A 25113-nucleotide genomic window follows, 5' to 3' on the forward strand; every position below is an offset into this window, starting at 1 on the left:
CTCTGGTTAGTCTGAAATCAATTACAGAAAACACATTTTCTAAAAGCAAATTGAATGTGTTTACTTTTGCAAATTTTATGAAAACCACATTTGAACTGATTCCATAAAAATTTAGAAAGCAGTATGTGAATGATATTTTGTGTTGGAAAACCTTATGTAACTAAGTTGCTGTGTCTAAAGTTTTATGCTTATCATACCTTTAATCAGCGAGATATAAGAAGCCAAAGTTAAAAGTTTATTCACAGAGCTATTTTTCCAACAAGTTTGCCTCAATTTATGCAGCACTGTTAGCCCATGCTGGAAACTTTCACTGTTTTTGCAGGGCTTAAAACATGTTTCAAATGAGACTGGTTTTGAAACTCTAACCGAAAACTGTATTTATAGAAGTGTTGAATATACAATATTTTCACCTTCTCACAAAAACTGTCAGCTGTTTAACGTCTTTGCAGATTATTGGAAAATAGTGGGTGTATGAAATTTTGTATTCCACGTTCTGTAACTATTTAGCTATATCATATTAAGTTTCATAGTTATTGTGTGTTTGCTCTACAAGGCTACATTTTTTTCATGCCACAATTTTCGTGCCCAAATCTAATTCAAATTATCGAACACGGTTTGGTTACGTTGGATAATCAAATACACCATTTTAGGTGGTTAAAGCCTTGGTCTTTCCAAAATACTGCCTGAGATATAACAGCTCAAAGTTGTCAGAAATTCACACTTGCTCTGCGCAAAGTCACACATAAGTCTAAGGGACTGTATCTTGGCCAGTATTGCTTTGATGAATGTTAAATTTTACCAATGTACATCAGGAACATGTGCGAATATTCACATCAAATTTTGTCGAAATCTGTGAGTGTGAAGCAAGAAAATGTTCCGAAATTAGGCGATTTGACATGGAATGACCCAAGTGCATTACCACGCTGACTGCACGGTGCGAGTTATTACCCTGTAAAATTACCTAAACTTCTCTGCTGATCAAACGAATGCATTGTTGGATTCATTCTGAGTAGCATTTGTACTGTGATCAGAGATTTCGACATAGCAAAAGACATGTCTCTGACACAGAGTTCTACTTTGCTTCTTTAAAGGTCTTTCTGACAATATTCTCTCTATCTGGAGTTCAAAATGTTCTCTGCTGCAAGTCCGATTATTGGTTTTACAACAATCCTTAAAGAGTTCACTGCTCTCTCAGTTAAACTTTCTTTTCTTTTCTAACACCTAGGGACCCCCCAAAATCATGTTACAGTCATAGTCACTAAAATCTGCCTGTTGACTTATTTTGACAGAAAACATATCCACAAAGGTCAAACATTTTTCTTGCACTTTTATACTCAGACATGCTTAATGGCGTTATGCACATCAAATTACAGATCTACAGTCTTTTGGCCGCATAGTTAAACAAATGCTCCTCCAGCTCATTTATTTTTAATGTCTCAATAAAATACACAGCAAGAGGTTCACACTACTTTTTATTATTGTAATAACATGATGATGGATTTATGTACATGAGTATGGAAATAAAAAACTAACTCATAAATGAACATGCTAAACTGAGATTACATTTTCTTTCAGTAAACAGAGAAATCATTATATTTAAGGATTATCTTCCTGATAACTGCATACAAAACCTGTACTTTTGTGTATATGTATATATATATATTTAAAAAGATCATCATTAAAATTAGCTTACAATGGAAGGTCACACTCTGCTTGTGAACATGAATTATACTTTAAAAATGTAATATAATGTGCAGGGAGGCTTGTATTCTGGCCACCCCGGCCACTCGTCTTCGCTATCACTGGAAAGACTTTCAGTACTGACATATTTTTTCTTTATCTCCACCAAATCACTAAGAAGAAACACTTCTTCAACGTCCATATCACTGTCACTTTCCACCTTCATGTTCCAGTTTATTAGTTCTTCCACATGGTCATTTTCTTTTACAGAAACTATCTCTCCTCCCGGAATTGTATTTAGTGGAGTGACCCTAGAGTTCCACCCCAGCCAATCTTCTTCTTCCGCCTCAGAGTCGGTAGTGCTCATATGTGCATGCTGTGAGTCACTGACATTTCTATTAATCCTGCCAGAGTGTGTCTTTTCCCTATTTTTTTGGACCACATTGCTTGTAAACACATTTGAATCACCTTTGGAAGAATTCATGTGTCCTTTTTTATCACAATTTTTATTAATGGAAGCTACTTTACTAGCTTCGTCTTTTTCCGAGACAACCAAACTTTCTGTATTCTCAAACTCTGCCTCAAATGGAATATAACTATCTCGTTTTACTTCAGAAGCAAAAGTAGAGGCAGCTTTCTCTAACTCTAGATGAAGCTCTGTTTTATCGACTTCATTTGGAACTCTGACTGCTGGTTTCACAGATGTATCACACCTGCTTTTTTTCATTTTTGTATGTCTATATCTGGGTGCACTTGCAGAAATACTTCCTGCCTTATGAGTATCAGACGGTATCACTAAGTGACCACCACTCATTAACTCTCTTTCAGACAAACGAGATAGCCTAACTGAACACGGTCTGATTACCCCACACCAATTGTCTTCAACATTTCGGGTAAAACATGTGAGCACTTTTCCTTCTGTGCTTAAAATAGTTCCAACACTCCCGTTTTGCCGTCTGAAATTGTTAAATTTGAACTGGAAATTCTTCTTTGTTTTTATGTTCTTCTTGCTTTGTAACACCTTTGCTATATCCGATGCTGGATGAGGCATCATCTAAAAAACCAAAAAACAAACAAATGCCTTACATGAAATTCGAAACATGTAACATTATACAACTATTCTAGAGACCAAGCAATTATGGGTTCTGCAATGCAACTGGCATTGATTCATGCAAGAGTAAACATCATTAAGCTGAAGCTGAGTATATTATTTACAAATGAGTGTATTCCCAACAATTTCTGATATTTCTTGTGCAATTTGAGTGTTTCTCCTGTAAAGACAGTTTTCTTCTTTTGAATGAACATGAGTCTCAGTACAAACGTTAAAGCTGCCAATTCAGAGTCAAGGGAGGGAGAAAGAGAAATCGTCCGCACTTCAGCAACCACTGGGTGGCATGACAGATGATGCTGTACACTGTACAACATATTACAGTTGCCTCCCGTTCCATTCACATATAGAGTGTAGAAGGATTGACAGCTAAAATGTTTTGCCTAGCTGACACTGTTAATTTTATCTTTATAATTGCTGAAACAGTAATCAAGTTTCTGTCATCTGTAGCAGGCCTGAAGAATGAAAGTCAGTAAGTAAGCAGACATCTCAACCTTCTCTATAACCACACCAGACATTTAGCTTCAAGTGGTGATCTGTTCTATTAATGATAAAATGAGGTCAAAAAACCCTGAAATTTGTAAGTTTTTATGCAATTTTTATAAATTCACTGCTTTGCTTTCACGAAAATCCCCCCAGTTGATATATATTGTGTATGTTTTCTGTAGCTGCACTAATAACCTGAAACTAAACCACTCATAGCACATAAATTGAAAGTCCTTTAACACTGTCAACAGTACTAAAAAGGGCTCTTTGTGGAATGTTTTTACTCGTACACAATTCATCAGTGGAAATTTCAGTACACAGTGACGCAATAACCATTTGTAAATTATGTTTTCCTACGAATTTTTGAAAACCTAAGTACATGCAATTGAAATCTCTTCATAAATATTCTTTTGACAATAGAAAATCGATACACGCAAGCATCTGTTTACTAATGCTTTATCAGAGCAGATCAGCAGAGTGTGGTGCATGTCTAATCTTGTCTACACTGTTCAATTTGTCAACACACGCCAATGGATCTTTCAAGAGTAGACCATCTAATTTCAAGGCGACAAAGTGATTATTGCACTGGAAATTGTCACTGAATTGGTATAAGCCATAACAAAGTCACGTGAACAGGTTTAGGAAAGAAGTGATACAGTCATTTTTTTGTGCGCTTTGGTGGCTCAGTGCCACATAATTGATTAGAAAGTCTGGATTTCAGTTCCCAGTCTGTCTTAGTGCTTCTTTCATCTCTGGTAACATTTGTTAAAGTGAAAAATGCCGAGTTACATTGTGTTTCAGAGGCCACATTAAGCTGTAGGACAACTGGTTGGGTACATCAGTTTCAAAGTTTGGTGGAAGGGAAGGGCATATACCATGCTTAGTACAGCACAGTGGTGTTTAAACAAACCTCTGAGTTGACGATTGCTTTACCTTCGGAATATACAGTGTCAAGACACCTTTCATCATTACTGTGGATAACTTGAGAGTTGCAGTACCTGGACACTTGAGAATGACAGAGGAACACAAATTAACATAAAAAAAGCAGAAGTGCTGTATGCCATTTTCAAATATTCCTTTACAAAGGAAGACAGAAGGCTATTGGCCGAGTTTAATTTTTCTATCAATGCGAAGATGAGTAATAAGATATTAGACTCATCAGTGTTGAGGAAAAAATGAAACCGCTAAAACTGAACAGGTCCTCATGTTCTACATAGAATTTGTGACCAAGTTAGCTCCTCGTTTAACTGTAATATACAAATGAAGTAAAAGTAATGGATGGCATTAGGAGGAAATAAAAGAGTAAAGATAATGCTGAATGGAGTAACAGTAGAAAATGTGCAAACTTTAAACGCCTAAGAAGCAGAATAGAAAGCAACTGTCAGGACAGCACCCAAATTAAAACCAGGTGAGCAATGGCAAAAAGATATTCTGTATAGAAAGGAGAATTTTCAGCAGCAATATTGACAAAGATTTAAGAAGATGTAAGAGAATGTTTTGGATGGAGTGTGCTCCTGTACAATGCTGAACTGCAGACATTGAGGAAGAAAGATAGAGCAAGGCTGAACCTTCCTAAAGATGTAGCCATGGTGAAGTATGGATATAATACTCTGGATGGATAGTGTGAAAAATGAGGGTGGTGGTAAAAAGAGTGGGAGAGCAAAGGCAATTACTGAATGTAATAAAAAGTAAACTGAAATGGACATATAACAAGAAAGGAGGTATGTATAAAGAAACAGTTTTAGAGGCGCATAAGCAAAGAAAAATGAGTTGAGGGAGGAAGAGATTTCAGACCCTGGATGATGTAATGGACGGCAGGCAGCACATATAGTCAAATTAATAATGGAGCAACAGATCCCAGGGAATGGAGATACCAACGATCTACTAACATAGTAGGAAACTGATGATGATGACTATAGATCGCTTGAACAAAAATGTTGTCAACAGTTGAAAGAACGTACAGGAAATAGACCATCCTATACCCTTGACATCCACCTGTTGTACAATCTTAGCATATATTCTGAGATGAAACATAATGATATATCTCATACTAGACTGATTCCATATCATCATCATGCAAAATCCAACTCACACTTTTCTCACACGACAGCCTGAAAGCCATGGACCAAGGCAGCTATATAGATGCAGTAATTCTTGACCTCTGAAATGCATTTGGACTGAGTCCACATCTTCAATTATCAACAGAAGTACAATCGTACCGTGTATCAAATGAAATCTTTGAATGATTTATGTTTGTCTAATACAAGGACACAGCGTGATATTTTCAATGGAGAGTCACTGACAGCTGTAGGAGTGATTTCAGTTGTGCCCCAGGGAAGTGTACTGGAAGCCTTGTTGTTAATGTTGTATACTAATGACCTACCAGATAATATTAACAGCAATCTCAAACATTTTCCAGATCATACAGTTAAGTACTATGTGAAAAAAGCTTCACAAACAATGCAAGATATGTATAAAATTTTGAAGCAGTGCAAAAAAGATTGTCAACTTAAGTCACATTTGGAAATAGTAAACTTATACAAATGTCTAGTTGTTAACAATTTATCAGGATACGGAATGGAATGATCACATAGGCTCATTTATAGATAAATGAGGTGGTAGACTTCAGTTTGTTTGTAGGATACAAGACAAGTGCAATCGATCTGCAAAAGTGCAATCGATCTGCAAAGGAGATAACTAACGAAAATCTTTCACAATCAATCCTAAATATTGACCAAGTATGTGGGATCCATACCAAATAGAACTAACTTGAAGAACTGAATCTATACGAATTAGAGCAGCATAAATTTTCATAAGTTTGTTTCATAGCCAGAAGAGTTTCAAGGATATGTTGAAAATCTGAAGTGGCGGCACTTTAAGATAGATAGCAACTATCTTGTGGAAGCCTACTTACAAAATTTCAAGAATCACCATTAAGTGAGAAATTTAGAAATATGCTACAGCCTCCGATAGATCAGTCCCTTAGGGCCTGTGAAGACAAGATTAGACTAATTAAAAAGCATAGTCATTTTTTTACACACTCTATACACGAATGGAACAGGAAAAACCCTTACACATGGTACAACTGGAAGTACCCCCTGCCATGCACTTCACAATGATTGTCCAGTTCTGTAGTTCACACTTCAGCAAAAGGTTTGTCTTTCATGATGACAATGCACAAGAACAATGTACACACCTAGTGAACAGCGTCCTCTGGAAGAGAAGAATCAGCTGAGTGGAATGATTCAAGTTATTTGCCTACATTAAGCTGACTGAACATGCTTGGGATCTACTGACTTGAGCTGCGTATCAGCCAACTGTGACAGTCTCAACTGTGACTATTCATGTGTAGCAGTTGCACATATCGAAACATGACTTCTTGAGTGACAGAAATGTTGGTTGATTTGATGGAATGTCTGCTTTAAGTCTATATGGCAATAACTGTTTATTTAAAACAACAACCAAACCCAGTTTTGATGGTTCTCAGAAAAAGACATCTTATTTTTTCCCATGGGATGAAGTCATAACTGTTCTAAGAACATTGTATATTCAGCTATGATGAAACACAATTATTCTTCCTATTGGGGGAGGGGGGGAGGACACCACTGATTCGCATAATTTGTAAACTCGCACCTAAAATACACAGAGCTGCAGCTCAAATTTCATCGTGAATCTAAAATGCTTACAGCGAAACTGCTATGAACAGAACAGGTGTGTGTGAGTTGTGTACTAGGGAGTTTAGTGGAGACAGAATAAATGTTCATGACGAACAGAGGAGGGAAGACCTGACTAACAGAGAGAAGATCTTCAATTTTGACTGATGACTTGGTGCAAAAAAATTGAGCAAACTGTTTGTGAAGACTGCCAATTGACAGTGCATGAAGTTTATCTTATGTTTCCACAACTCTCTCATACGAGACACACACAGAAACACACTGGGATACCAGAAACTGCACAAGATGGGTCCCAAAACAGCTGATTGAGCAGGACAGAAAAAATCAGATCAATAGTGCCCACAAGTTTCTTGAGCAACTTGACCTGGAAGGCGAGGATTTTCTGAGCACTATTGTGACTGCAGATTAAACATGAGTGGATCATTACACGCGAGACGTAAAACCAAATGCGAAGTGGTACCAAACCGATTCCCCATCTGCTACAAAATTCCCAAGCCACAATTTCATGCAAAAAGAAATCATGGCATCAGTGTTTTGGGACTGATAATGCATCACTCTGGTCGAATTTCTGCATCCGGGCGAGACCATCAATGCACAATGATATCTTAAGACCCTAAAATAAAGAAGGATTCAAAACAAAAGCACAGGAATGCTGATGGAGGAGTGTGCTTGCTGCACTACAACGTCTGTCCCCATACAGTCTTAGCCACCAAGGTGCTCTTGGCCTCATTTGGCTCAGATGTTTTGAACCACCCCACATATCCTTCTAACTTGGCCGCTCCAGATTATCATGTGGGGGAGGAGCAGACGAGAGTTCAAGGAGTCATAAAGCAGCTTGTGCCAAGAATCAACACATGCAATGAACAGGATGGCGATTATGTGGAAAAATAGTCAACTAGTGCATAAACAATATCCTGTAATTTTTTCCAAATACACTTTTACTAACAACAATACAAAAACATAGCACACTTATTCGGAACGTTACAGTTGATGCCCAGCTGCCTTGAAATCTTTAATGGTTCTCAAAATTGGATATCACACACATTGTATTTTGGCTTCCGAAACTAATATACCGTATAAAAATATGCCATTGCACTTTATACTAAGGGACATTATTCTCAGGACCACAATTTCCTCTTCATTGCCATAAATATGCTTTACAAGCACTGCGTTGAGTACAGGTCTTTCCTAAAAAGAGTCCCAGCCTGTTTGTTCTCACAATTTCACAGTGCCATTGAATTATGACGATAAAGTGTGTTTACATTTCTAAGAGTTTCATATGGCTTGCTTTATGGGATAAGCATCAAAAAATCCTCAAGCGACTCAAAACTTGAGCTCTCATTTGTTATCCCTACTCCTGATATTTATGGATGATTAGACACTTAAAGAGTGGGACAGGACTGACCAGCAATGTTGGGGAGAATCCAAACAGGCAAGGGAAGGAGAGAGATGTTACTGAATGTTACCCAGCAGCAGATTTTGATTTCACATGTGTGCTCTTTCTTACACAGTTTGCCTTTATATGGTTTTGATATCACAAAATGGGTATATAGTATGGACACTTTAACATGACAGTCAACTGGGAGAATTAACAAACAAGAACGTATACTGTTGTGAGGAGATGAGAGGTGTGTGGGAAAAAGCCCCACCTCTGTCTTGTAGGACTGGCAGCGTGGCCTGTGTTTTAGGCAAGTAGAATGAACACATGGTCATAGAGATTTCAGGTCCTTTTTGGTGTCATGGGAGTCATATTTGAACCCCACATAATAGTCTATACTTTAATTGGTGTAACAAGATCCCTGGCAGTTGCAGTGGGCTGGGCACAGCTGCTTTGCGCACCATCTCAACAAATCACACATGGCAATGTTGTAAATGTTTCTATGGCATTGCCTCAGTGCTGCTGGGGCTCTATAAACAGCTATTGTTTTTTGCTGCAGCCATTTGTGCTCTGCAGCTGAAAACTGGCAACACCACTGGCAGCTGTCAGGAATCAGCTTATGCCGACTCTACAATACAATAAGTACTCAAAGAATTCAGTAACAGCTAATGCACCCGTGCTTGCTGAGAATGGTAGTAGCATAAACGAAGTAGTAGAGACCTGATCTCTTACCGCTAATGTTATGCAACCGTAATTCAACTGGAGAAGCAGGTTCAGTTTCAGTCCACACTACACATTTGATCAACTGAGAATGATACAAAGGGCGTTCAATAAGTTTTGCACAGTCATCTCTAATTTTTTATTTTTTGCAGGAGGAGAATTAATTTTTTTTGTGAACATACTTGGGTGAGCCATAATGGACTGTGAAGTAGATGCCAGGTTGCAACAATGGTCAGTGATGGAGTTCCTCTTCAAGACTGGCTCCATAATTAACCGGAACCGTTACTGTTTGTGATTGGACAAGCTGTGACGTGCCGTCGAGACCCACAGACCACCGCTTCAGGGTCAGCTCATCAGACTACACCATGACAGTGCCAAACCCCATACAGCCCTTATGTCACAGGAGAAAATCAGAAAAATGGGTTGGAAAATTGTTCCTCATCCTCCCCACAATCTGGATTTGGCTCCATCTGATTTTTACGTCTTTGGTCGTCTGAAGGCCCACCTGCCCGGCAAAAATTTGATAGTAAGAAAGACCTCATTTCCTGTATCCAGCGATGAAATAAAAGTCAATCCCCAGAATTTTATCATAGTGCATTCATATCATGGAAAGAACGTTGGGCCAGATGTGTCACAGCTGATGGAGGCTAAATTGAGCAGGCTCTATGTATAGCTGAATGATCCAAGTACGTTCATAAAAATTTTATTCTCCTCCCGCAAAAAAAAAAAAAAGACACGACTGTGCAAAACTTTTTGAACACCCTTTGTACTTTCCAAAAACTGAGAATGATTCTATGTTAACAAAACGCTTGGAAGTGTAGGACGAGGAATCTGGGTGCCCGCCTAGAGAGCCAACAAGTACCTTCCTTGTCAGCTGTTCAGGTAGGTGCTCCAGATGCTGGTCCTACACTCCCATGCATTTGTTTAGTATAGGCATGGTTTTGCACAACTGACTATCGCACATAAATGGTTTCTTAATTATTAGGTGACACCTCAAGGTCAGAGTTTAGGCGTCGAAACTGGCTGAGCAATAAATAAGAAATTACTGTCAACTGAAGCAGTTTTTTACTCTCTGATCAAAGTTTTTCTGCCCACAAAAAAGTACATACAAATACTTTTTGTTGGTGCTACCCATCTCCCCCTTTTGAGACAGAACTGCACTTGTCAACGTTAATTGCTTTGAGCGTGTTGAGGTAACTGTGTATCATTCCGCTCCTACAATTCTGTTATTTGTGTATTTATTCTTTTCTGCATATTTATATATAGTGTGTCCACTCTGAGTTATTCACTTTTGAGTAGTGCAATTATCTTTTTGAGAAAACTCTTTTCTCTTAGTAGCTTTAGATATATAACATAGTTCACAGAGGAATTACAACTGTCAACTGTAGAGAAACTTATTAGGATTTTATGTTTCGTAATGGAACTTCCTAGCAGAGCTAAAAATATATACAGTACTTTGATTCTAAATCCTGCAAGTCAGAGTAGCAGAATTGTGTCCAAGTCCTCAACACAGTTTTAATCCATGAGAATTTGAAGTACTTCATATAAAAGTTTATAAAACAAACTCCCTCTCACAGGTTGCAAAAACATCTCTAAATGGGCTGATACCTGATTATAATTTTAGTTCATTCACTGAAATATGACAATGAGATAATGTATTTTTTCTTTTTAGTAGAGTATCTGCTGCAATGAACATTTGTTACAAATTACATTGCATTCCTGAGTGGAACTACAGCCCAGGCATAAATGTCGCAAATATTCGTAACACTGTAAATGCCAGTAAATTGGGAAATAAAAACTCGTCCAAGACAGAAAACAAGCGTCAACTTGAAGTTTTGAGTTGGTCCATATGACATGCTCAAGTAACTAATTGGCAGTGCATTGCCCTACAAGGCAGTGGCCAGGTTTGTGTCCCCGTCAACCAAACAGTTTTAATTCATCACAAATAATTATCAAACAATACTTGAATTCTAGATAATGGCTAATTACAGTGATCAAAAGATTAACTTTGTTACGATTGCCAACAAATACTGTTGAGTCAGCATCACACTGGAACACGACATTTTGCTTCTCCCTCGAGTTGCCTTTCAATGATTTTTGGCATTATAAGCTTAATAGAAAATGAAATTAAATGGTTATTGAAACAATATATGAAAGTAAATCAAATGAACTGAGGTATTCTAGTGAAGTAGTCAAAATCAGCATGAAGCATTACTGTATCCATTACACATAAAAAATAAACAAATAAATAAAAAGTGGAGCAAAAAATTTGCTCGCACATACTGCCTTGAAAATGCATATGAACAGTAAAAATAAATTGATTTGGAATAACTTAGAACCATGGAACATAATGTACTGACAATTAGTGTATGCAATGCCATATGTGAACAATACTATACATTATTAGAGTAGAACAACGCTGCTGAAGACTTGTATTCTGGACAGTCTTGACAGTCTTCCTCTCTAACACCAAAACATTCTTCAGTACTTTGCAGGTTCTGTTCTACAGCTTCAAATCCTTTCAACTGCATCTTTTCCACGTATTCCTCCTCTTCAGAGTCAGGTATTTCACTGTAGCCATCTTTTGTACCCACTGCATCACTGCTTGATTTCCTATTTGTTTTGTAGACTTGTTTATTTTGCTTATGTCTAGTCATGTTAATAAAGCCAACTGCACTTTGTCTTTTAATACTCTTCATATGAAGCGGGTTGGTATTTTTACCAACATAAATCTGTTTCTGCCAACCACGTTTTCTTGACTTTGGAAGTTTACCTCTACTTTCTTGCGATTCTTTGAAACTGTCTTTAATTGTTTCGGTTTCACGTGCAAACGTATTTGCTGTTTTCTCTAACTCCATGACAAGTTCCTTACTGTCAACCTCATTTGCAGGTTTAACGGTTGTTCTGCTTTTTCTCATTGTCCTTCCCACACTAATACGCTCAAGCAGATTCTCTCTCTCTTTGAAACTGGAAAAGTGAACGAGAATGCCGAAAGTGTTTAACAATTGAATTTCATACAAATCAATTAATGCCACAGTGAAAAATTTCTAGTATTCTCTAAAGACCTGTGTTTAGTGCATAATTCCCATGCGCAGAAGCTGAATTGCACTTCGCTGCGCCAGACCAGTAAATGGAAAAGTCTTCAATTGTCCACAGCTCTTATTCCAGAGATCCTCTTGTATGTTCGAGGATGAATGAGTCATCATCTGAAAGTAAATTACAATAATAATCTATAAATCATCATTACAATAAAAGTGTATGTGATACATGAAAAATAGTGTGTTGGGAAAGAAATTTAACTGTTTTTCACACAAAGAGTAGTGTGGTGTGAATAAAAAAGGTATCATTAATTGAATGGCAATTTAAACACTTTAAACTAGTTGCATTAAAATTTTGAAAAACTGTTTCAGTTTCACTCGTACAACGTGGCAAGGATATGATGTCGCCAGGTCGTGTTGTATACTTTACGTAAGTCAAAAGACGGCAACCAGGTGTTGGCGTCGGGAAATGGGCTGTTTGTATGGTATACTCGAGAGACACAAGATTATCGATGATAGAGCGACCCTGGCGGAAGCCGCCCTGACGTTGGAGCCAGTAAGCCATATGACTCCAAGACCCAATCCAACCGCCAACACACCATACATTCCAGCATCTTACAAAGAACGTTGGTAAGGCTAATGGGGCCGATAGCTCTTTACATCAAGCGGGTTTTTACCAAGTTTGAGCACCAGAATGATGGTGCTCTCCCGCCATTGAGATGGAAAGACGCCATCACACCAGATCCAGTTGAAGATGATGAGGAGATATCGCTTGTAGTCAGATGAGAGATGTTTAATCATTTGACTGTGGATTCAATCTGGTCAAGAAGCTGTGTTGGGACAATGTGCAAGGGTACTGAGGAGCTCCCACACTGTTAAGTGGGACGTTATAGGATTCACTGTAGCGTGCAGTGGTAACAGCCTTGCCGCAGTGGATACACCTGTTCCCGTGAGATCACCGAAGTTAAGCACTGTCGGGTGTGGCCGGCGCTTGGATGGGCGACCATCCAGCCGACATGCGCTGTTGCCATTTTTCGGGGTGCACTCAGCCTCGTGATGCCAATTGAGGAGCTACTCAACCGAATAGTAGTGGCTCCGGTCAAAGACAACTATCATAACGACCAGGAGAGCGGTGTGCTGACCACACGCCCCTCCTATCCGCATCCTCACCTGAGGATGACACGGTGGTTGGATGGTCCCGGTGGGCCACTTGTGGCCTGAAGACGGAGTGTAGTGTAGCATGCAGTGAATGAGAGGACTTTCCCTTCCAGTCGCTATTTGAGAGAGGAAGGCTGGTGGGTAATTCTTTGACACAAAAGGCTCGAGTACAGTGCTCGGCAATCGTGTTTGTGTCAGTAGGTAACACATCACTCACATTAAAACCGGGGAGACCTGTTGGGGACTGGTACCTGACAACATGTTTGATCTTTATCCAGACTTGGGAAGGTGACACATGGCACCGGATGGTCGAGACATTTCTCCCACCCTGACAACCGAGGGACTGCTTTTCACCAGGGGCACCCTAAAGAGCAAGGGATCGTGTTTTCTGCCACAGAAACGATTGTCGTAGTCAGCTGCTCAACCATCACTTTGATGTTGCCATGTGGGGAAGATTCAACGGTGACAGCAGAGGTGTAAGTTTCCCAGTCCACCGTGTTTAAAGCCCATCTGGGCAGGTGTCCGTAGGCCTGCTGCCTGGGTAGTGACAGGAAGATGGGGAAATGGTCACTACCACACAGGTCATCAAGTGCTCTGCAGTGGACAGATGGGAGAAGTCCTGGGCTGCAAATTGATAAATCAATGGCCTAGTAACTCCCATGAGCCACACTGAAATGTGTGGTGGCCCCAGTATTTAAGAGGCAGAGGTCGAACTGATACAGTGAAGTTTCGACATCTCTGGCTCAGCCAATAAGCACGGTGCCACCCCACAAGGGATAATGGGTGTTAAAATCTCCCGAAAGTAGGAAAGGTTTAGGGAGTTGGTCACTTAATGCAGTTAATACATTCTAGGACACTGTCCCATCTGGAGGAAGATACACATTGCAGACAGTTATTTCCTGCGTCGTCGTCATTCTGACAGCCACAGCTTCAAGAGGTGTTTGAAGGGGTGCAGGTTCACTATAGACTTAGTTTAGGACATAAATGCAAACTCCACCAGACACACTATTATAGTCGCTACTGTTCCTATACTACCCCTTACAGCCTTGGAGGGCAGGAGTCCGCATTGCTGGGAACCAGGTTTCCTGGAGGGCAATGCAGAAAGCAGGTGTAAAGCTTAACAATTGCTGTAGTTCAGCCAGGCGGTGAAAGAAACCGCTGCAATTCCACTGGAGGATGTCATCGTGAGACTGGGAAGGCATGGAACATTCAATGAGGCCTCTGGGTCACCTGCTGCCACAAACTTTTTGCCTGAGGAGTCTATATCCATTGTCACAGAGTTTGGCGAGATCTAGGTCCTCAGTGGATGCCAGAATCTCCACCTCATCTGCAGATGCAGAGCTGGTAGGTAGCTGTGGTGTGGGTGCCACCGCAACTCCCTTGGTCTTGGTGACCTCCTTTTTGGATTTCTCTCTCTTCTTTATGGATTTCTCTCACTGCTCCTTGGGTTTCCCTGGCTGGGAGGACTTCACTGATTCAGTCTCCGGGACTGAGGATGAGTGTGAAGTCTTACAACAAGCTGCTTTTGGGCTCTTCAGCCACTGGTGGGTGTCATCTTTCCCACTGGTAGAAACCTTGGAAGGGAGTGACCCAAGGGGCCCCTTCCTAGTGAGAGGAGCCGAAGAAAACTTACGCTTCTCTGGCTCAGAAGTGGGGACTGATATCCCCCAATGGTTGAGGGGGTGTTGCTCCTTAAGTAGGTGGTGCGGGAGCAAAAGGGAGGGAAGTGTCCCCAACCGTCAAGGGGGCAGGTGCAGTCTTTTAGTTCTGAGAAGCAACAGGAATGCGAGGAACTGATGGGGAGACAACTGTTCTCGTAGCGGCAGCATAAGAGGTGGTCATAGCCACAGGATGTATGCACTCAAATTTCCTCTTAGCCTCAGTGTACGTCAGTCGAACCAGGGCCTTATATTCCATGGTTTTCCTCTCCTCCTGCAAAATCCTGTAGTCTGACAAGCAGTTGACACAGATGGGAGGCAGGACACATGGAGTATTGGGATGTGATGGACGTCCACAATCTCGACATGTGACGTTGGAAGTACAGTGGGAAGACTTGGCCGAACTTCCAGCACTTAAAGCATCACATCGGGGGAGGAATATCTGGCTTCAAGTCACAGCGGTAGACCATCACCGCAATGTGTCACCCTCGAAGGCTAAGATGAAGGCTCCGGTGGCAACCTGAGTATCCCTCGACCCCAATGGACGCACCAGACGAAATGAACACCTCGCTGCTCCTAATTGGCGTGCAGCTTGTCGTCAGACTGAAAAAGAAGGTCCCTGTGGAATATTGTACCCTGGATCATATTTAAGCTCTTATAGGGCATGCCAGTAACAGAAACATCCCCTAACTTGTCACAAGTGAGTAAGGCCTGTCACTGGGCAGAGGATGCTGTTTTTATCAAGACTGACCCAGAGCACATTTTGGACAAGCCCCCCACCTCCCCAAACTTGTCTTCCAAATGCTCCACAAAAAACTGAGGCTTCATGGACATGAAAGATTCCCCATCAACTCTTATACATACGAGGTACCGGGGCGAATAAGTTTCCCTGCCATCCTTAGCCTGGCATTCCTCCGATGGTGTGGCCAGGGAGGGGAATGATTTGGGGCCATATTTCTTAGCATTGAAGTTAGACTTTGCCCACTTAAAGAGACTGCTGGTGGCGGACCACCAGCAAAACATGACGTACTACACTTCACGGCATGTCATTCGCCCAGATGCCACCCACTCTGACCAGGGGACCTCCCCATGGGTGCTACCCTGCATCAGCAAGGGCCACCTGGCAGGATGGCCATTGCCGGGAGTCCCAATGCCCCAATCTACTCCATGGCATACGAGAAGAGTTAACGGCGCAGGTATCAGCAGAGCAATCCCTATGTTTTCAGGGGGCTACAACCAACAGGGTACATGGCGGCCCCACCACAACGGACTGGCTACCGTGGATATGAGGTAATAAGAAGTACATGGTCATCGTCAGTGCATAAAGCGACACTGTGTAGTGCATGGTGGAAAATGCACCCAGGAAGATGTCCTCACCCAAGAGATGGAGAATGAGTGGGACTGCAATGCTAAAATGAGCAAGTGGGCTAAAGATCTCAATGCACGATGGAGACTATGCACCCGGCTAAAGATCTCAATGCACGATGGAGACGATGCACCATGTGGCTCTCTCTTTGGGAAAATTTAGAAAGATGGAGGTCAAACCTGACAGGGGAGCATCACATAAAGGCCAAAATGCGAGACCCCTTTTAGTCGCCTCTTACGACAGACAGGAATACCTCGGGCCTATTCTAACACCCGGACCCTCAGGGGGCGGCAGCACTGGTTGACAGCCGGAAGATTACTCAAAGAGTCACTGCCAATTAAGAACAACTTGCCAGTGCAATAATGAAGATGGCTGAGGGTCTCATCAATTGCCACCAATTCTGTAGTGAATACACTGCATTTGTTAGGCAGGGAGCATAGTTTACCGCATATTGCATGTGTATAGGCGAAACCTGTTCATCTGTCTACCGTACAGTCATCAGTGTATACCACATCAGCCTGGAAATGTGTCAAGAGTATCCACAAAAAGGCAGCAAAAAACCACTGTCTACTGAGTCTTCCAGTCCGAAGGAGAGGTACACACACTGGGGGTACAAGCAATTTCTCCCTGAAAAGGGGTGACAGTGGGGAAAATGAAGTTCAGACTGTATTCGAACTGTGGTTGTGACTACAGGTCTTTAACTCTGTTGCAGGAGGTGGATCTCCCTACCAGGAAAAAGGTCATGATAATTCAGTAGCTCACAGGGGAGCACTGAATGTGTATTGGATATTTGAGCAGCAATTGTTGGTGCATGATCTGTAGGGGAGACGTGTCAGCCTCTGAGTAGGCTGTTCACAGTGCTGATCCGAAAGGCACCTGTCACAAATGGACGCCATAATGGTGTATCGGGTCCAACATCTGTAATGCTGAAGGCAATGTTGAGCCATACACCACACTCTCATAATCAAGTTTTAGCAGGATCAGAACTTTGTAGAGCCACAAAAGTGTACAGTGGTCTGCACCCAGATGGTGTTACTAAGGCAGTGAAAAGTATTTACGTGTTAGCAGAACATTCACTTATGTTGGGGAGGGGTGGGGGGTGGCTTGGGTTGGGGGGGGGGGAGAATCTACCACATTAGGCATCTGATCTGGTCATTGAGAGAAAGAGTTCAGGCTGGGTATGGACAATACGAAGACAACAGAAGTGCAGGACACACTTTGGTTACAGAAAACTGGAAGCCACAAGTGTGTGCCCAGGACTGCACCTTCTGTACGGCATCCTAATAACCAGTGTTCAGCGACATCCATAGTTGCAGATCAACTGTACACGCAAAAGTCATCAGTGAACAGGAAGGGTGACACTGTAGACCCCACAGCTGCAGCTAGACCATTGATAACCACTAGAAAAGGGGGACCCCATTCTATTGTAGTACATGGGGAGCACTGCGGGAACACCAGCTTGAACCTGGAAAGTACAGTGAGACAAGAAGCTCGGGACAAGCACTGGGAGCTGGCTAGAGAGATACTGCTTGTTGAGGCTAACGGGGATGTGGTGTCATAAGCCCTGAGCAAGTAAAAGACGACATCAGTAACACGCTGATGGTGGGCAAAAGCTGACTGAACAGCAGACTCCAGGCAGACCATATTGTCAGCAACAGAATGGCCTTGGTGAAAACCAGCTTAGGACAGAGCCGAAAGACCCCAAGACTCAAGTTACCAACACAGCTGTTGTTTCACCATAGTTTCGAGCAACTTGCAGAGAACATAGTGGATGCAAAGGGACCAAGGAGGCAGATCATGCCTCAGTGCTGCCATTTGGTATGAAGATACACCACCAACACACATTTGTTGCATATCACAGTTCGAGGGAGGGGAGGGGGAGGTGTCCAGGGCAACTGACGTCACCCCAGTAACAGTCTCAAGGATACAGAGGTGGAACAACTTGAGGGGTCTGGCAGGATGGGGGCCATCAAAATCTCCCTCTTTATGGAGGACTTTTCTTGTCCTTAGACGATTATGACACCTGTGAGGGCTAGTCTGCACCTGATTCTAGGACAGTTGAGGACCACAAAGTCCTACAACCTGCAACTCCTTCAGTCACTGGCTGGCATCTGATAGCAGGGCAGCTGAGTTTTGGCAGGGAGTGTCCCAACGGATCCCTTTCTGGATAGGTCTGCTGCAGGAGGACATTACTTCTCCAGGTGGGGTTGTAGACTGGTATCCCCAATGGACAGAGATTTGACGCTCCAAAAATGGGATGTTGGGGACAACATCCAACCACCAGGGGAGCGGCTGTATTAGTGGCCTCAATGGCCAGACGAAGACATGGAGGATGCTGGCATGGCCACTAAAGCGGGCAACGTCATCGTAGCTGTAGCGTACAACATTGTCTCATGTACAGGATGTAGGCGATTGCTATTCTTCTTGTCCTCCTGATATGCGAGACAGTCTAGGGTCTTGTATTCCTCGTTTTCTTTCTCGCTTGAAAATGGTGCAGTCTGGTGAACCCCCCACAGTTGATACACATGGGGGAAGGGGCACAAGGAATGTTCATGCACAACTGACAGCCACAATTCCTACAGAAAGGTTTGGCATTGCAATGCATATGTGCAAATCACTTGCACTTGTAGCACCGCATGCTAAGATGAATGTACAGCTCGACCTTCACAGGAAGTCACCTTCGAAGACCAAGATCGGTCTGTAAAAGAAGATCTCAGCGAAAAATGATACCCTGCAACATGGGAGTTATAGTGACAGGAATGTCACCCAGCTTGTTGCATGCAAGCAGCACCCGCAACTAAGCAGGGGGAGACATATTAAACAGAACGGACTCAATTTTCATTCTGACCTCACTCCCACTTCCCCAAACTTGTCCCTGACACACTCCACAAACAACAATGGGTTTGTAGTCAAAATGGAGTCCCTGTTCATCCTAAAACAAACCAAGCTTTTTTTTGGGAGGGGGGGGGGGGTGCAATTTTTTTTGTCTTGTCTCTGAGCCTTTGTCCCTATCATGGCATAGTCAGGGAAGGGAACCTTTTGGGGTTTTACCTCTCCTCATTGTCTTAGCTCCAGACGACACTGCTGGTTACTTCACGTGCAAATCTCCTGCCATGGGATCAACCACTCCAAACGGTTACCCTACCAACGGCACCACCCACTCACAGCAACAATACCCTGGCCAGTAAACAGTTGCCTGTAGTCCCTGTGCCCCAGCCATGACGGGCATATACTCCTTTGCTTGCTTGGGGAATTTTCAACTCAGGCACCAATAATAAGATTCCTGGGTGGTCAGGGGGCTACCACCGTGCAAGTACTTGATCCCCAACTCCCATCGCAACAGAATGGCTACCGTGCTTCGTTTTGGGCTAGTACCACTGCAAGACTGAGCGGCACAAAGGTGGAATACACGCTGTATTCGGCAACCTTCGATGCATGTACCGCACTTCTGTAAAACTTAGAAAAATTGCAGCAAGTCAAACCCAACATGAGGACCATACAATTAATAACGAAATGTTGTAGAAGGCTGGAAGATAAGACAATGTGTCTAAAACACAACTCAGATCCAAGCACAATCAGCACCAAGAAAACCAGCCAATGGAAAACAAATAAAAAAGAATACGAGAGAAATAAACCTGCAGCACAGAAAGTGAAGTAGTGCTGCAAGGTCTGGGCCCTTGTGGTGGTCAACCAGGTACTCACAAGAGAGATGCGAGCCCTCTGGGGGTGGTTGGTTTGTGGTATTGAAGGGCTACGGTCATCAGTTCCTTTTTCCAAAACTTCAGACACCCACACAGAATAAAAACGAACAATGGAGATGACAACAGACGACACAGGACAAGACAGACTCAGACAGAGACCAGACAAAAGGAATTAAAATCACACACAGTGTGACAGTGGTTGGCTGACCATAGAGACAAAAACGGAAAAGCCAACCACCTAGAAACACACTAAAAAAATAACCCAGTCTAAAATCTTAGGTGAAAGGCCAGACTCAAAACAAAAAAATGACAAACACTCAGATTAAGAGATAAAAGCCCCCTGCCCAAATAAAATGCAAAACTAAGCCTGCCATGGCAGTGTCATCTGTTAAAAGGGCAGGGAGCGTATCAGGCAGCGCTAACGTCTGCTGAGCACAGCTAAAAGGGGACAGGCCAACAAAATGTGGACCACCGTCAAAGCGGATCCACAGCGACATAGAGGTGGGTCCTCACGGCGCAATAAGTGGCTGTGCGTCGTCCGGGACAGGACTATGGGAGGCCGCAACTTGCACATGGAAGGTACAATGCGACAGAAAATTTCGTATGAAAATCGGCAGCGGACCCCGAAGACCCCAACCATGAAGCATAGAGAGGAACTGATGTCGCCATGTCGTACCGTATGCCTTATGCATGTCATAAAAGACAGCGACGGAGTGCTGACGGCGGGCAAAGGCCGTATTGATGGCAGACTCCAGGCTCACCAGATTATCGGCGGCAGAGTGGGCCCTAATGCAACCCACCCTGAGATGGAGCCAGAAGGCCCCAAGACTCGAGTACCCAACTCAACCGCCAGCTCACCATAGGTTCGAGCAACTTGCAAAGAATGTTGATGAGGCTAATGGGGCAGTAGCTGTGAACTCCAGTGGGTTCTTGCCAGGTTTTAGAATGGGGATGACAATGCTTTTCCGCCATTGCGATGGGAACTAACCCTTGGCCCAGATACGGTTGTAAAGGTCTAGGAGGCGTCACTGGCAGTCCGCCGAGAGGTGTTTGAGCATCAGACAGTGGATGCGATCTGGCCCGGGAGCCGTATCAGTGCAAGCGGCTAAGGCACTTTGGAATTCCCACTCACTGAACGGAACAGGGTAGGATTCAGGGTGGCGTGTGTGAAATGGAAGGCTCCGACGTTCCAACCGCTCTTACAGGGAGTGGAAGGCCAGTGGGTAATTCGCAGAAGCAGAACTCTGAGAAAATGCTCTGCTAAGCAGTTGGCAATTGTGTCGGGGTCAGTACAAACTGCTCCATTCAGTGAAAGCGCAGGGACACTGACGGGCGTCCGATAGCCATAGAGTCGCCTAATCTTAGCCCACACCTGTGATGGGGAGGTACGGAGGCCAATGATGGAGACATACCGTTCCCAGCACTCTTGCTTGTGTTGGCGAATGATGTGGCGGGCCCGCACACGGAGCCATTTAAAGGCAATGAGGTGTTGTAATGAGGGATGCCGCTTGTGACGCTGGAGCGCCCGCCTGCAATCTTTAATCACCACAGCGATCTTGGGCAACCACCAAGACACAGTTCTCCGCCAAGGGGACCCAGAAGAACAGGGAATGGAAGATTCTGCTGCATTAACGATGCTGGTGGTGATTGAGTGAACCACCGCATCAATGGCGTCATTGGAAAGAGGCTCAATACTGGCAGTGGAGGAGAACAAGTCCCAGTCAGCCTTATTAATAGCCCATCTGTAGGTGCCCCTAGAAGAGGGACACTGTGGCAGTGACAGGAAGATCGGAAAGTGGTCATTACCGCACAAGTCGTCGTGCACACTCCACTTGACAGACGGTAAGAGGCTACGGCTGCAGATTGAAAGGTCGATGGCTGAGTACGTGCCATGCACCACACTGAAATGTGTGAAGGCACCATCATTTAAGAGGGAGAGGCCCAGCTGTGCCAATACATACTCACCGGACCTGCCTCGGCCTGTTGCCACTGATCCACCCCAAAGAGGGTTATGGGCGTTGTCGCCCAGTAACAGAAAAGGTGGCGGCAACTGGGCTACCAGGGCAGCCAGGACATGCTGCGGGACATCACCATCTGGTGTAAGATACAGACTGCAGAAAGTAAGAGCCTGAGGCATTCAGACCCGAACAGCGACAGCCTCTAAAGGTGTTTGGAGACGAACAGACTCGCTGTGAAGGGAGTGAAGGACGTAGATGCAGACGCCACCAGAGACCCTGTCGTAAGCTGCCCGGTTCCTATAATAACCCCGATAGCCACGGAGGGCAGGGGTTCGCATCACCGGAAACCAAGTTTCTTGAAGAGCGATGCAGAGGAAAGGGTGAAGGCTGAGAAGTTGTCAGAGCTCAGCAAGATGGTGGAATAAACCGCTGCAGTTCCACTGGAGAATGACATTATCCATGGCTGAGAAAAGCATGAAGGGGCTGGGGAGGTAGATTACGCCACCTGATCACCTGCTGCTACCGACTGAGTACCTGTGCAACTGCTATCCATTGCGTCTGAGGGACCGGCGAGATCCACATCCTCAGCGGATGCCAAATCTCGACCTCATCCTCAGACGCAGAGCTTGAAGATTGCGAAGGGGTGGGTGCCACCGCGAGTTCCTTGGTCTAAGTGTTCTTTTTCTTGGCTTTCTCACACTGCTCCTTGGGTTTCACTGGCTGGGAGCACTTCACCGATTCAGTCTCCGGGACAGAGGAGGATTGCGAAGCCCTACGACCAGCTGGTTGTGGGCACTTATGCCACTGTCGGGCGTCAGCCTTCCCACCTGTGGAAGCCTGGGAAGAGAGGCACTCAAGGGACCCCTTGTGAACGAAAGAAGCACAAGAAGTTGGACAATTCTCTGGCTTAGAAGCGGGGACAGATGTCCCTGATGGGTGGGTGGGGGGGGGTAGGGTGGGGGGGGGGGAGGGTGTTGCTCCCGAAGGTGGTGGTGCAGTAGCAACAGGCGGGATAGTGCCCCCTACGGGCAAGGGGGCAGGTGTTGTATGGTTCAGCGATCCGACTGGATTTCGCGAAACAGATGGGGCTAACACAGTTTTCGTTGCAGCGGCATATGAGGAAGTCATTTGCACAGGATGCAGTCGTTCATATTTCCTCTTAGCCTCAGTATAGGTCAGTTGGTCCAGGGTCTTATATTCCATGATTTTGCGCTCTTTCTGTAAGATCCTGCAGTCTGGCGAGCGAGGTGAATGATGCTCTCTGCAGTTGACACAGATGGGAGGCGGGGCACATGGAGTATTGGGATGTGGTGGGCGTCCGCAATCTCGACATGCGAGACTGGAAGTACAGCGGGAAGACATACGGCCAAACTTCCAGCACACACACTGGTTGACCATCACCTTGACCTTCTCCAGTAATGTATCACCCTCAAAGGCAAAGATGAAGGCACCAGTAGCAACCTGATTATCCTTCGGACCCTGATGAACGTGTCAGATGAATGAACACCTCGACGCTCTAAGTTGGCGTGCAGCTCGTCATCAGACTGCAAAAGTAGGTCCCTATGGAAAGTAATACCCTGGACCATATTTAAACTCTTATGTGGTGTGATGGTAATGTTAACTCCCCCCAACTTGTCACAAGCAAGTAACAGTTTTTATCAAAACTGACCTGGAGCACATTTTGGACAAGCCCTCCACCTCCCCAAACTTGTCCTCTAAATGCTCTACGAAGAATTGAGGCTTTGTCGACATGAATAACACCCCACAGCTCTCTTACAAACTAGGCGACATGAATAACACCCCATCAGCTCTCTTATAAACTAGGAACTGGGGCGAATAAAGGTCACTGGCATCCTGAGACTTACGGTGTAGCCAGGGAGGGGAACATTTTGGGATCGTATTTTTGACCATTGAATTGAGCCCGAGAACGCACAGAGACTGCTGGCGGCTGGCCACCAGCAAGAGATGATGTACCACGCTTCATTGTGGGTCATCCGCCCTGAGGCCACCTATTCCAACCGACGGGCACCACCCAGCCTCAGCAAGGGCCACCTGGCAGGATGGCCATTGCCGGGAGTCCCGATACCCCAGGAAGATAGGTATCTAATTCTTAGCACACGTGGGGAGTTAACGGTGCAGGCATCAGCAGAGTGATCCCTGTGTTGTCAGGGGGCTACAAGCAACAGGGTAAATGGCGGCCCCACCACAACGGACTGGCTACCGTGCTGGATATTAGGTGCAAGAATGTCCAAGGTCGTCGTCTCTGCGAAAAGCAACACTGCACAGTACATAGTGGTAATTGCACCCAGGAATGTATCCTCGCCCAAGAGATGGAAAACGAGCGGGACAGCATTGCAACGACGGATACAATGCACCATGTAAGGTGCCCTTCCCCAATTGGCTTGCTCTTCAGAAGAATTTGGAAAAATGGAGGTCACACCCGAGAGGGAGCCATCACATAAAGCCGAAACTTTTGAGACTCTTTTTAGTCACCTCTTACGACAGGCAGGAATACTGCGGGCCTATTCTTACCTCTGAACCCCCAGGGGGGCCTCTGGGGGTGGGGTTGAAAAACAGAGTAATGTCTGAGTGAAACGTATGTGGAGACAAAGCCAGTCATAAGGAGTTAATTAGACAAGGCAGAATGTTTATAGGCATTAAGTGTGCAAGAAATAAATTCAATCAGCAGATACACTGTGTCAATGTCTGAAGCAGGCTGTTTTCTTCACCTGCTACAGCATGTCTGCCTTTACGAATGCAGAGGAAAACAACCTCCTTCCAAGGCCGATGAACTACAGCTGTTAATGGGACTTGGTTGCTATTAACCAAATAAAAGACACACACAGTCCAGCCACAGTTATGCGACCATTCGACGTCAGTGTGCAATAACCACTCTCAGACGGCAGGTGGCAGCACTAGCAGTGGAAGGTATATAAAACATGTCAGGGAATGTGGAAAACATTGGAGCTGTTGCCTTAATGGGGAAAGGAAGCAGTTAATCTGCTGTCTGAAAGGACACAATTATCAGCTTTCAGGCCAAGGCTAAAAGCATTTCCACAAAAGTTAAGTCTGTAAACTGTTCGTGTGCCACCATGGTTAAAGTGTAGAGTGCAAGGTAAAACTGATGCTGAGGCAACTGTTCTGCACCACCGGTCACTGATGAGAGGTGTGGACGACTGATGACAGGC

General features: G+C 44.0%; 1 protein-coding gene across 1 annotated transcript in view; it reads right to left on the reverse strand.

Annotated features, from left to right (window-relative positions):
* Positions 1-1433: 1433 nt before the first annotated feature.
* The window catches only part of LOC126175476 (uncharacterized), a 34327-nt gene continuing 10647 nt past the window's right edge, over positions 1434-25113 (reverse strand). The window contains exons 2-4 of the mRNA XM_049922288.1: positions 12112-12252; positions 11446-12013; positions 1434-2734 (exon numbers count right to left, since the gene is read on the reverse strand). Coding sequence (XP_049778245.1) covers positions 1727-2734; positions 11446-11964 — 1527 coding nt within the window. The 5' untranslated portion in view covers positions 11965-12013; positions 12112-12252 and the 3' untranslated portion in view covers positions 1434-1726. The remainder of the gene's footprint in view (positions 2735-11445; positions 12014-12111; positions 12253-25113) is intronic.

Source organism: Schistocerca cancellata, chromosome 3, assembly GCF_023864275.1.
Source record: "Schistocerca cancellata isolate TAMUIC-IGC-003103 chromosome 3, iqSchCanc2.1, whole genome shotgun sequence".
In the NCBI taxonomy this organism is placed as follows: Eukaryota; Metazoa; Arthropoda; class Insecta; order Orthoptera; family Acrididae; genus Schistocerca; species Schistocerca cancellata.